The following is a 14,187-nucleotide window of genomic DNA, read 5'->3' on the forward strand; positions in this document are numbered from 1 at the left end:
CTATCTATCTATCTATCTATCTATCTATCTATCTATCTATCTATCTAACTATCTATCTCAATAGCACTTTAGAGAAGTTGGGAGATGAATTTGAGAAAAACCAGTGGAATTGCAAATGTTCTTAGTACTTGGGAAAGAGTCCTTTCACAGGCAGTAGAGTTTTGGGTGTCATGGGAGCAAGGGTGGGGAGGAAATGAAAGAAGCCAGATAAACAAACTCTGTAGCAGCAATGAGAAAACATGAACATCTACCTTGATAACAGTGCAGCTGAATGATTAAAATAAATTTTAGCAAATCAATAGAACTTAGCAAAAATTCTTTAAAAATACCACTTGGAGTAGTTTTCCTTCTTTGGAAGAGCCTGTACTCCTTGTTTTGGGCAGAATGATATTTAGGGTTCACAAATGTCCCTGGCATTTCCACTCCTGGACATTTGACCCCCTCAGTGCGCTGTGTCTATATAAAGAATCTACACCTGCGTCAGCATGGGGAGCTGGAGAGTTTTTATTCAAATGCTTTAGATACAAACTTACATTCAGATCAGTTGTTGGGAAAACAAGGATAAGTGCTTCCAGAGAGAAAGCACAAGCAAATTCATCAGCAGGAATTAATTTACCCTTTAGAACTGGGAGAGAAGTTGGCATTAGGAGGTTGTGATTATGTATATGTAGCCAAATGTTTCTGTCACACTGTCTCCTAGCTCCCCCCCCCTTTTATTTTTGAGGATTTGATCCACAGTAGACTTAGTGGTGCCATTGTTTTCATTTGTTTTTGTAAATTACTTTTTCCATCAAATCAAACTCATGTATTATAAGATTGATTTAATAATTAAAATCCCTGTGACCCTCCCCCCAGAGCACTTTTAGTTAGGCTAAGTACATGTCTAATATTTGAAACCTTTCCTTATTTTAGCATTTTAATACCTTTTTTTGAGATAATTTCCTTGCTTTCAAATTCTTTGGAGAGGCTGAGAAGGGCATGGTGACATGAAATAAGGGAATAGAATGAACCAGTGAAAAACAAAACAAAACAAAACAAAACAAAACAAAACAAAACAAAACAAAACAAAGCTCCCTTGCAACTTCAGTACAGAAATTACATTTTGATTCTGTGACTGGACAACAACGCAGACGCCAGCAAGCACAGCTCTTTGCATGATACTCCCTCATGATACTGCATGCAGCCCCTGTCACTCAGAACAGTCAAAGGGAAAACACCGAAGGGATGGGATGCTGACGGATGGCCTGTGTGTCTGTTCCAGCTTCTGCTCATTAGAAAGGTACCGTGAATGAAGTCTCGGATACTGTGTTAACTATCAGCCCTCCTCCTGTTGTACCCCTTTTCCTCATCCTCCCACTCTCATCCCTGGCTCTGGTTTCCTCACTGAGGGGCAGATACCCTTTCAGAACCATTCATTGGTGCTGATTGCTGCACGTCTGTTGGAAGCTCATTACTGTTTGTGGCTCTGCTTCTGACCTGGGAAGACGAGGCATCAGCTTTATTATGGAAACTGTCAGGAGACCATCAGAGGTGAACAGTCTCCAAGTTCATCAAGTCCAAGGTTGGCATTATTAACTAGAAAACAATGCCCACTGCTCATGACATCATAAGCTTAAGGTAAAGATGGAACATTTTGAACATGAACAGTCAAATTACTGGATGTTTTAGTATTGTGTTGAAGTCATTTCATCACACCTAGGTGACCTACAACCTCTCTAATCTTCTGCCTCTTGTCTGTTAGCCCTGACAGGGGGAGCCCCAAGCTCTCCTGCCAGTAGCCAAGGAGACCTGCGTGTTGCAGCAGGCAGGTGCTCCGATAACTCCATCTCACTTCTTTCCTTCGGAGATTGGACTGTGAAGAGATCAGTCCTTAAAATGTATCAAGTTATTGTTTAAAGTACTTTGTAAAGAATTTCTAAACTATTTCTTCTGTCATTTATTAAGACGTTGGATGCTAACATTGGCATCTCTGCTCTGTTTCTGATCAGATGGGTTCTACTCTTCATCGGCACTAACACATACCACTTCATGAAATGACATTCAAGTGTCTTCTTTGTCATACATTAACAAAATGACCTTGATCATTAACCCAAAGAGTCTAAAGTCAGATGCCAAAAGGTGTTTCAAGCTCTGTACACATGAGGATTTTTTCTGTCCTTTCTTTATAAGCGAGGGCTTCCCAGAGAGTTCTACATTTAACACAGAGTTCCACTATCCTGGAATAGAATGTGCTACTACTATTCAGCTCATCATCTTAAGATGTTCATTTGATAGATTTCTTGCTCAGAAAATGCCTCCTCAAACTCGGTGCAGCAAAATCAAATCTAAGAGCAGCACGTTGTGACTAGAGCTATATAAAAAGGTATTACCAACAGTTGTCTCCTGCCTTTGCTTGCATTTGTGCGTACTCTAGCCAGATAGGGCTATTGAACTTTTACGTTTGAGGATATGAGGACTGCAGTCAGAATTAAAAATTAGGATTCCTGACGATTGTTTTTAAATAATCAACTCACCGCTATCCATCCTGGATGGGGCCACAGTGGCAGGCCTCTGACAAATGTCCTTAGTGAGGGGTCCTGATCGCCTGGGCAGCTCAGCCTGGTTCTGGTGAAAAGCCCTTTGCACACTGAGTGATGCTTCTGAAGTGACTTGCTTCAGATTTGATTAAATGCAAATCCTCTGGTGTATGTTTCTCTCCAATTTGCATCCCCAATGCAGGTTATATAGGAAGGTACTTTTCCCCTCTCTAAGGATTTTTATTCAGTAACAATGAGTTTCCATTAAGAAACAACTCTCTTAAATGTTTATTATAGAAACAAGGCAGCTATTATTTGCTCCATGAATAGCAGTGGTGTTTTCTCATCCTTTAAACTAGAGTTTGGCTTTAAAAAGTAGTGTATTGTGTGAGAACGTCCATATTGTCCAGTTGGTACTGTATTTGTGTTACCTACATGGTTAAGATTTTCAAAAGCTGTACACTTCTCAAACAGTTAAAATTTTAGGAAGGTATTTTTCACTTTGCAAACAGAGATAAACTCCCATACCTTTTAAATAGATGTAGATCATCTTTTTATTTGTAAACAAATGTGGGTGCTACTGCTGAGATTCATACATCAAATATTTGTAAGGGGCTGAAAAAGTCTCTGCGTAGTAGCCCTGTCTGTAGTGGGGTTCAAAGTCACACACGGAGAAACACCTTTCATCAAAATTCTTCCACGAAAAGGAATATTTTTGGTGTATTGTGCTATAAATTCCTCCGGAGGAAAACGTAAAGAGACAGAATTTAGGCGTTTCAGCATTTTCCTTCCTCGTCTTTAACTATTCATAGCAGCTGCTATGGTTGGAACTAGGCACCTTCTGGACCACTTTCCTAGTCATTCTAGATTTGTACAAGTGATGCTTCATAGAGTCACACAGACATTGCCCGATGCTTCTCAAGAACCTGAATGAGGTCAAAGGAGCCTAGAACAACAGTACGTTCTAGGCAGCGGTTCTCAACCTTCCTAATGCTGCGACCCTTTACCACAGTTCCTCATGTTATAATGACCCCAACTGCAAAATTATTTTCATTGCTAGTGTATAACTGTAATTTTGCTTCTGTTCTGAATCATCATGTAAATATATGATATGCAGGATATCTGCCTTGTAAAAGGGCTGTTTGATCCCAAAGGGGTCAGGACCCACAGTTTGAGAACCATAGCCATAGATACTTTGTAAGACAATTAAGAGGTCCTGAAGGCCTAAGATTTTAGATCTGCTCCACTGATGGACGGCTGTAAATGAAAAAAAAAAAAAAAAAACTGGAATTTTCTGATGTGCAAATTTGTATACTCTATGTCTGTACTCATTTTTCTTGTGGAATATAGCACTTGTGGTTTCTGAATATCTAGGAGAAAACCAAAGAGGCAAAACTTGTCTCAGTTTCTCTGTTTCATAACTGTGCAGACCCTGGTGGCCTGTATCTTTCCCCAAGGAGGGGTGTCCTAGGGAGGGGTGTCAGTGATTCATACTCACAGGCTTGCGGCTCCATTAAGTGGACTACCTACCAATTCTATAGTAAATGCCAGCAAGCCTGGAGAGTCCTGAAAAACATCGTACTATTAAAAAGAGCCTGGACAATTGAAAAACTCTGATCAGAATATAATAATCTTATTGTTCTGTAAACACAGTTCTGAGTTCTTACTGCTGACAGAAGGCAGACCAACCTTCTTAGCTGGCTGTCAAGGCTGTCTGTGGTCTGGCTTCAGCCTACCTGTCTATCATTGCTTTCCTCCAAGCATGATAGTTTTTCATATGGATCTTGGACCACTTTCCCCAGAATCACTTGTCTATGCCAGACTTCCTCAGTCAGAGTGTCAGGTGGTCCTGCCAGGAAATCTACACTGTAAAGAGCCCCCCCCCCCACCATGTGTTCTGAAATCCTAAGGGTGGATGGCCTCTACAGTAGCTATGATTAAGCACTCACATGTTTGTTTATTTTATTTGTTTATTTTGGGGAGGCCTATCATATTGTAGGCTGTCCTCGAGTATGCTAGGATACAACAGACCTCTCAAAGCACCTTTTTCTCACTTTGTGCTAATAAAAACTCTACCCGATCTTTTAAGATTCAGCCACTAATATATATTTTTCTCTCATGGTTTACCTGTGTATGTACCAAGATGGTTTTACTGACATGAGAGCTCTATAAACGCTGTCCTTTCTTGTGTGTGGTTTGTAATACATCCTCCTTCCTTTTCTCCTTCTCTCTTCTCCTCCTTCCCATTTCTCCTTCAGAGTCCCATAATACTGATATCCATAAATCAGTTCAAAATCAAATGATTAAGGAGCAGGGGGTGTTTCTGGCAGGGCTTGCCTGTGTTGGGTGGCTCTACTTTGCTGCAGCCTTAGTCCTGAGCATGGGACATACATGCATTGTACTGTTACTGGGTTCCATACCATGCAGTGCCAATGAGGGCTGCCTGGAACACTTCAGTTCAGATTCCAGCCTACTGTATGTTATTAAACACAGGTTTTTTCCCCCCTGTACATACAAAGTACAAAGTTTCAGCTCTTACACAGGCCTGACCAACATCTTCAGGGACTTCCTCGTGCCCCAGGCCATACTTTTGGGGACCATACCCAGAGCTGTTTCATACCTTCCTGGATGTGTGGCCGTCTACTAGAGGTTTAGTTTTAGTTGTATGAACATGTGTGGGGATAGGACAGGTACTTGTGAGCACTCACGGAGGGTGGAAGCTAGCATCAAATTGCCTTGGAGTTTGTGGGCCACCTGATGTGGGTGCTGGGAACTGAACCTGGGAGCTCTGGAAGAAAGCGTGCTCTCTCAACCCTTCAGCCATCTCTCTGGCCTGACACTTCAATGACAACTTTTTATCGTGATGCTCTCTTTAAAAAAAGGCGTTTGACTGATATTTAGACAGCTTACATGGTACATGACTAGGGGACCGACTCAGTCCAGGTTTGCTTGGGACAGTCCCCATCTATATTTACCGTGACTTGTCATCTGGTTAGTGTCCCCATTTACTCTTTTGGAGGGTTATGTGGTTAGGTCAACAGTGATGCAGGAAGGAACAGCCACATTTTAACTGCTGGTTAGATAACAGCAATTATGGCATGACCTCTATCTTAGGAAAGTGGGAACATGAACTTATATATAGCTTAGAGTTCATGAAAAGTCCAAATGTTGATTTCTGTAACTCATTTCTCTAATAAGAAATACAAACTAATTTCCATAGATCACTCAGTTCTAGGCTTGAATATGAAATGGCCCCTGGTGTGTGAATGCCAGGTGATGTTGCTGGTTCTATTTTGGGAAGTTCTGGAAAGCTTAGGAGTTTGGGGACATCTTGACCCTATCCCCTTCTCTCTTCCTTCATCTCCTTCCTGACCACCATGATAAGAAATGCTGTGCTCTATCATACACACCTCCAAGACCATGAGCTATATCAAGCCCTTCCCCCTTAAGTGTTTCTGCCAGATACTTGGTCATGATGATATAAAAATTAGTATCCTGAGTGCGAGCATGGAAACAACCAGATCCGTGCTGTCGCGGGCTGACCACTTAGTGGGAAAGAAGGATAGAACACAGTGTTCACGTGGAGGTTCTCCTTGTCTCCCAGGACTTAAACTTTAGGGAAGTGTTTATCCTTTGAAAATTTGAGGTTTCGATAAACATCAAAATATCCCCTCTCCTAAACATTCAGTGTCCTCGTTTCATTCTCATTGCTGTGAAAATATCCTGACAAAGGGTGATTCAGAGGGGAAAGCGTTCATTTCAGTGGAGAGTTCTAGGTTACAGTCCATTGCTGCCGGGAAGTGAAGGCAGCGGGACCTTGAAGCAGTTCGTCACGTCACATCCACTGTCAACCCAGAGAGAATGCAGCTCGGAGAGAGTGGATACACTCACGTTCCATTCTCAGCCAGCTTTCCCCTACTCTTATGCATCCCAGGACCCCAAATCAGGCAAGGGTGCTGTCCACTTTCAGGCTGAGTCTCTCCACACCAGTGACAGCATCCAAGACAGCTCTTCATAGATGACGGACCAAACTCACCTAGTATCAACCTTCCTTGATACTCTCTTCCCAGGTGATTGATTCTAGGTTGTGCCACGTTCACAAGCAACCAACCAACTAACCAACATGGTCAGAATGTGATACTTTTCTTTCCATCTTTTCTCCTTCTCCTCTTCTCCCTCCCCTTACTTCTTCCTTTGGCCTGCCTTGCTTCTCTCTCCCCCAACCCCTCCTTTTCCTCCTGCTCCTCTATCTTTTAATCACTGCTATGGCTGCCAGCTTGACTGCAGCTGGAGTAAGCTGGAACCCAGTGGTGTCCCCCAGCCTGCTTTCTCTTTCCTGACTTGTGCGGATTTCCTTTCGTTTTCTACCATCCGCATTTCCATTCAGTCCACCTTAGTCGTCCTACAGCTCTGACTTTCACTGCCTCAATGGAATACCAAATGACTCCCAAGGCCCATAAATGAAGACTAGGTCTCAAACTGGCATCCAAGTCCTCCGTGGTAACGCAGTAACCTCAAGTGGAGCCAGGCTCTACCCGGTGGCTGTATTGTTCTCCCATTCGCTCTCTACACTTCCTGCATCTCCAAGTTCCACACCCAGTTCACAGTCTTATTTACTATCGATAGCTCCTTTTCGTACCTCCGAAGAGTCTACCCTTCCAATCCCATCATATACGCCTCCTCTGTAAAGAGCCCCCTGCTGTCCCTGGACCAAGAGTGATCCCCTTTATTTAATCTCTACAGATCTTTCTACGATACCTAATTTTCTTCTCTGAACTGTAGCTATTTACTCTCGGGCTTCCCACTAGATGGTGAGTTCTAAGGATGAGCATACACGTTGCCAGTGGAATGCAGAGGTGCTCAAATACTTACCGTGAGAAAAGTCTCTAAATGGCAATGAAGAAAAAAGTGAAAAAGGAAATCTCTGAAGGCCTTGTGCCCAGAAAAACAAAAAGCAAACAGCTTACCACCTTTCCGAACTGTAACATGAAGGAGGCTTGGTTTTAGGATGCTGCGGTCCAGGGCCTCTTTGTTACAGCACCTTAACCTGTCCAGGGAGCACAGAGAGCAGAGGCATGGTAGAGCTCATTCGTTCCTTTATCTCTGGGACCCCAGTCAGGGGTATGACAACTAAACGAAGATGTGAGGGGTGACTCTGTCAGCCTGAGTAAGTTGGAAGGTTTTCTTTTCTTTTTATCTTAAAAAATGGTATTTATTGAGTTTTTGTGAATGTCACATCATGCACCTCAATCCCACTCATCTCCCTGTCCCTTCATATCCACTCTTTACCCTTGCAACCTCCACCCCAAAAGAAAATAAGATAGAATAAAAGAAATCTGTAATGGAAGTTTTATTGTGTCTACAATATAACCTTTCATCCACTTCTTTACTTGCAAATGTTTGTTGCAATGAGTCACTGCTCTGGTTCGAGGCCTCTGGCTTCTGCTTCGCTATCAATACTGGATCATCACCAGGATTCCTTTCAGATATCCTGTTGTTGCCCTGTGTCATAGAGAACCTGCAGCTACAGATCTGTAGGCCTGGCTTAGGGAGATATTCAGTGGCCTGGGCTGTTTCTTATTGGTAAAGAGAAACACACATACAATAGATAGATAGATAGATAGATAGATAGATAGATAGATAGATAGATAGACAGACAGACAGACAGACAGCAGAGACTTGACATGGAATTAAGAGAGTGCTAACATGACCGACCAGTAAGAGTGTGTGGTCTCTGGTGAAACTAAGCTTTCAGTTCAAGTGACCTTGAGAGATAAATTCAAAGGAGATAAAAAGAAACAACGAAAAAGATGGGCAGGGAGTCTGCAATCAGGATGGATATGAACAGGAAGGAGAGAGATTAAATTGTCACATCACCCCAATTAGCCTGAAAAGCAGGAATCATGCCTGTCTCCGCCTTTGTCTGGAAGCTGGCCTTTCCAGAGCGTGGGATGTAACAAAGTCCAGGGGCCGACGGAAACATCTGAAGGCCGACTCACGAAAAACTGTGGAGCACTGGCTCCATGGCGTCTAGGGCCTAGAGGGAGCATCCCAATCGGCTGTTTGGTTGCCTTTGGGCTTGAACGCTACACCCATGCCAAACCACCCCTGACTGGCTTTACCACTTAACAACCTCATCTGTAGCTGGCACCAAACCAGGACCATTACTTAGAGTTCTAGAAACTGCTTGTATTCAATTCCTTCAGACGGCCTCTTCCGGGTCTTTAATATTGTGCTCCCCGTTCACATGCCTGGTCCAGATCACCATTGACCTCTTCTAGCCTTTCTAGAAGGGGTACTGAGAGCCCCAGGTGAGTTGCTCAGACCGCTCTCGCTACGCTATTGATATTGTAGCAAAAGCCAGAGACCTCGAAACAGACCAGGGACTCATCGCGATGAACATTCCCAAGTAAAGATGTGTGAATAAAAAGGTACACTGTGGGACACACTACAACTTCCATGACAGATTTTTTAAATTCCTATTTTATGTGTCAAGCGACAAGAGTTAATGTCTGCCACCGCTTGAAACCACAGGAAGAGGTCTATTTCTTCCCCTAGAACATTTCCCACAGAATGAATTTTATCTGGGTCGGTTCCTTCTTCCATCTGGGGCAAGACCTCAATTTCCCCTGCCTCAGTCAACCCTGGATGTACTTCCAGACATGGCCACGAGGTGGCGCCTCAACTCTACACGTAGTTCACTGAAGGACTTGTATGAGATCTGGGTTCACAGAACGAGCTTTGGGTAACAGCAGAGACACTGAGGGTGTGGACTCTTTCCATCCTTCAAATTCCGGAAAGCAGCCTGAATGGTCTTTCGCGAGTGGTTTCAAGAAAGGAGGCTGTTTTCACAAGGTCCCCAGTCCAGTCCTCTGAGCCACTTCCCGTCCTTCACTGCCAAGTACCCCGCCCCCTTTCTCTAGCGTTAAGAAGGGAAGAAGACTGGCGGCTAGACAGGGCTGTTGAACTGTGATAACATGTCTATCATTTGTTAGCATGTTCCAAGTTACAAACTAGACGGAACCAAGCAAGCTCCAGCCCCTGGGAGGCTCTGGTTTGTTGTGGGGACACTCACAAGAGAACATCCGGCCTTTTCTCCAAGGAGGAGCTCTGGTACAACGTGCCTTCTTACCTTCAGGTTAGGGACAGCCCTGCATTTGACAGGTTGTCTGTTAGAGAACAGCAGCCTGTTCTCTGGGGTTGACCTTCTTGCAGCTGACTGCTCAGAGGCAGAATAACACCCAAGGCTGGCTGCTCCAGCTTCCCTCGCATCCCCAGTGTCCAACCAGCTCTAGGCCCTTCCTCCACTAGTAACCACTGCACACCTAACTGGCAGGTTCTTTTTTCTTTTCTTCAGAAAAAAACAAAAACAATGTAACAAAAAAGACAAAACAAAACAAAACACCTCTTCTGCTTTGCTAGATATACAACCTTTGAAGTCATTTGGTTGGAACTTATCTATCTAACGTTTCCTCTGGCCAGCTACTGTGCTTGTAGGTTTCTTGTGTGGTGACATATTGCTGAGGAATGCATCTGTACTTACTGCCATCTAAAAGGAGGGCTCAGCTTGCTTCTCTGTAGGACAAATCCATCAGTTCCTGGAGTGAGTATGGGGGGGTGCCGAAGTGAGGAGAGGCATAGAGTGCTTGGGACAAAAGTCATCTATTGTGTATCATAATATGACATTCCTGTCACCCCAGGAGTCCACTTTGAACCCACACTGGGGCTAGCCTATACTTTCCTGAGAACAGCTCTCTTCCCTTCATAGACTGTCCTTTAGGGACCTCAGGTTGTCCTTTGTTTAGTGGCTTGATGACTGACTGTTGGTGCAAACTAGTGGCCAGAGAATGAAGGCCAGTCTCCCCCAGCACAGGAATTCTGAGTACGCCCCTCCCCCACACAGGTCAGAGGAAGGTTCTGAAGTCTTGGGTGCCTGTTTCTTGCTGTTAAGTGGCTGCTAGCTAGGAACAGTCCTTCTTTCATGACATACAAGGACACTGGGCTATTAAGATAGAAAGTGAAGCCAGGGGTGATGGTGCACACCTTTAATCCCAGAACTCAGGTGGCAGAGGCAGGAGGATCTCTGAGTGAGAACAGCCTGATCTACATAATGAGTTCCAGACAGGGCTATACAGTCACCCTGTCCAGAAATAGATAGTAAGTTCTGTGCCCACATAAAAGAAAACCACAGCGAGTCACTCATTTCTGATAAATAGATTTGCACTTTGGGTTCTGTGCTGAAAACATTTTGTCCTTTTTGTTTATTTTTAAAGCTTTTGCATTTGTTGTTGTTAAAGCTTGCTAAAGAATGTTGTGGGGTGGTTCCTCTCCTAACGTCTCAACCTGGACTCCAGGGACTGTAGTTGAAAACGATAGCTAGCAGCTGCCTTCCATGATAGAAAGAGCTGCCTGGACTCGGAGGCCCCTTAGGAGCCTTGCTCAGGCTTATGAGAAAGCAGCAGGTGTCCCCAGCTCCTGCCTCCACTTGCAGGCAAGAAAACTAGAAGGGTTGGGGCTAGATGTCCACTATAAACTGCTGTCAGAACGGAGAGCCAGTGTGGTGGCGTTTAAAGGGGAGGGTGGAGGGGGATGATTTGGTCCAGTTCGCTCCTCCCACACGGATGAGATTGGCACCCTTGTTAGTTTGCTTGAGCTCAAGGGAACTAAGAGGTGCCCTGTGTCCTCCAGTCTTTTGGCACGCAAGCACATGGTGCTTACTTCTCCTGCCACTCCAGGCGGGAAGAAGACCTTCAGCAGACGCTGCCGACTCCAGGACTACACGGAACCAGCTTCTATTCTTTTCTTTTAGATTCTTTTTAAAAGTATTATTATTATTATTATTATTATTATTATTTACACCCCTATCAGTGGACTGGGATACAACTTCTTTCTATTCTTAACAAGTTGCCTGGCATCAGCCATTTTGGTGTAGCAGTGCACGAAGATGGAACCGGGGGTGAAAGCAGTGCAATGGAGACAGAAGCCATGCCTGTGGGACTTCTGTTACTTCTCTTTTCTCTGAGTATGGGGAAAGTCCATCACTTTTCACTCATGTGAGCCAGGGAAGGCATTTGAGACTAGGACAGGGTGTGGCCAAGACAAGGATACAGATGCCTCTTGTGCCCTCTTGCCCAGATGGTTACTTTCCTTGCTTGGTCATTGACCACCAACAATGATCTTATGTCGGTCCCACTATAACTCCCTCTTCTGTTGCCCCTAAGATGACATCAGTTTAGTCTAACTCACTAAGTTCTATTGTTTGGGCCATGATGATCGCTTTGTCCGTTATTCCCTGCATTCTATTCTGTATGAACATTTTCAGATGGAATCACAATTATTTTTCAAACTATTTTCTTTTAAAGAACACAGCATCATGGGTAAACAGAGTTAGTTAGCAGCAGCTTTTTTTTTTTTTTTTTTTTACTTTTTGACTTTTTGGCTTTTTTTTGGCATGGGTTGGAAAGCATAGCTGGAAGTACTAACCAGTGTGCTTTCTGGCGTTCACGCGTCTTTCTCCCGCTGGAGTGTTACACTTCTCTGGGCCATCTTCCTTTGCCCAGGCCTTACTAAAGCAGGCAGAGACTCAGGAACTTCTGGCCTCGCTAGGATAGAGGATACTGTGCTGTAGTCAATGCTCAGTTTTCCACCACGAAGGACCAGGTAAGGCTGGAGTTAGGAGAGAGAGAAGGGTGGAGCAGCAATGCAGCTAGAACACCAAGCGTCGGGAGATGAGTCCCAGCCAGGGCAAGGGTTACCGGTGGAGAGGGAGGTTGCCTTCACAGCTAGCACCCTATCCATTGTCTGTCCCTAGCCCACTGTCCACCACCCTGGGAAGTCTTTGAGAGACTTAGTGTGGTGTGGCTGAGGAAGGGGTACCAAAGGAAACCAAAGCCCCTGGCCAACGCAGAACTATTAGAACTGCTCACCATCATAACATTTCCCACTGAACAAGGGAAGTCATGGGCAGGCTCCCCCTGTCACATACGTCAGTGTTGTCATCCCACCGCTCTTCAGGGTTAGCATCTGTTCTGCATCATCCTGGGGCCAACAATGCCAGCTTTGCAGGTGGTGGGGGTTGACTTAGCCCGAAGCTCACTGCTCCAACTTCCTGCTCCAGATTTTGTGCTCTAACATGCTTGATTGCTTTTGTAGAATTTATGGTTTACAGTAAATACAGAATATTTACAGATATATTCTCAAGTAGTCAAGTCATTGGCATTTCTTGAATTAATTTTAGGGTAAGAATTATACTTCTGCATGAATGTACATTGTTATGGAAATGTAGAAAATATGTACCCCTCTGTGACTAAACTATCTCACAAACATGTCTTGGTCCGAGTCTGTGCTTATTCTATATACATAGACAGAGTCATCAAACTGAAGGTCCAACTTAGGCAACAGATGTTGTCTACTAAAATGAGACACAAGAAAAGAAATATAGGAACTTAAAAAGTAAACGGTTAAGAATAGTGTCAGATCTATATATCACCTACCCAAATAATGTGGGCTAATGTATAGAAGTTAAATTTTAATTAAGTGGTTCTTCCTTGTTGCAGGAGGAAAAGAATTCAGCAGGACTGTCAAGTGTTTCAGGGGATATATCAGGGGTTCTTCTGTGTGTTCCTTGCGGGAGGGAAAGCGAAGGCAGCTGCAGAGAGTTCAGACTGTGTGTTTCAGTGGGAGCAGTCTGCTGGCCCTGAGAATCAGGATAACTGACGCTCAGTCCTGAGGGGAGATGGAGGAGAATACCTACTTCAGAGAGCTAGGGTAGGAAGAGTTCTGCAGGCAGCTGCTGAAAGACCCCAGGGAAATATTTTTGAGTCTTTAAACAAGTAATCCCTAGAGAGCCTGAGGCCAGTGTGCGGTAACCTGTGCAGTGGACCAACAGCTTCTGATTCAGCAGAACTCAACTGTTTGCCTCTGGCTTCAGCCTAAATGATCCCAAAGGGGCAGTGCCTCTGGACAGGGTTTGCAGTGTGGTGGAGGAAGAGCTCACTTTCCCCTGCAGCCATTTGAGGCTTTAGTGAGGGTAGTCAGGACAGAGGGTGGGGGAGGAGAGAGGGTGGGGGAGGATTGAGGGGGGAGGAGGACAGAAGGTAGGGGAGGACTGAGGGGGGAGGACAGGACAGAGGGTAAGGGAGGATTGAGGGACAAGGACTGAGGGGGAGGGAGGGCAGAGAGTGGAGGAGGACATAAGATGGGAGAGGACAGAGGGTGGAGGAGGACAGAGGGTGGGGGAGGACAGAGGTGGAGGAGGATAGAGGATGAAGGAGGGCAGAGGGTGGGGAAAGACAGAAGATGGGAGAGGACTGAGTGTGGAGGAAGACAGAGAGTGGAGGAGGACAGAGAGTGGAGGAGGACAGAGGGTGGGGGAGGACAGAGGATGGAGGAAGACAGAGGCGGAAAAGGACTGTGGCTGCACACACAGCTTCATCTCTCAGAATGTTTGAGTGAAGGAGCATCTTTGGCAGCTGTGCAGGTTTCCTCACCATCTGTTTTCCTTGCCTATAAGATAGGAGCGCTAAAAGCAAGCACACCATCTTGGTTCTTTTTTTTTTTTTTATTCTTTCTTAGTAAAACTTTTGAAACATTTTAATAATTATTATTTTAAATTTATTTTTTGAGAATTTTATACATGAATGAATTACACTTGCATCCTAAACATTTTTTA

At 44.5% G+C, this 14,187-nt stretch overlaps 1 protein-coding gene across 1 annotated transcript in view; it reads right to left on the reverse strand.

Moving 5' to 3' along the window:
• Window positions 1-8,541, reverse strand: part of Pou2af2 (POU class 2 homeobox associating factor 2) — a 44,278-nt gene extending 35,737 nt beyond the window's left edge. The window contains exons 1-2 of the mRNA XM_055622064.1: window positions 8,516-8,541; window positions 7,484-7,563 (exon numbers count right to left, since the gene is read on the reverse strand). Coding sequence (XP_055478039.1) covers window positions 7,484-7,563; window positions 8,516-8,541 — 106 coding nt within the window. The remainder of the gene's footprint in view (window positions 1-7,483; window positions 7,564-8,515) is intronic.
• Window positions 8,542-14,187: the final 5,646 nt, after the last annotated feature.

Source organism: Psammomys obesus, unplaced genomic scaffold (genome assembly GCF_907164565.1).
Source record: "Psammomys obesus unplaced genomic scaffold, mPsaObe1.curated_primary_1811, whole genome shotgun sequence".
In the NCBI taxonomy this organism is placed as follows: domain Eukaryota; kingdom Metazoa; phylum Chordata; class Mammalia; order Rodentia; family Muridae; genus Psammomys; species Psammomys obesus.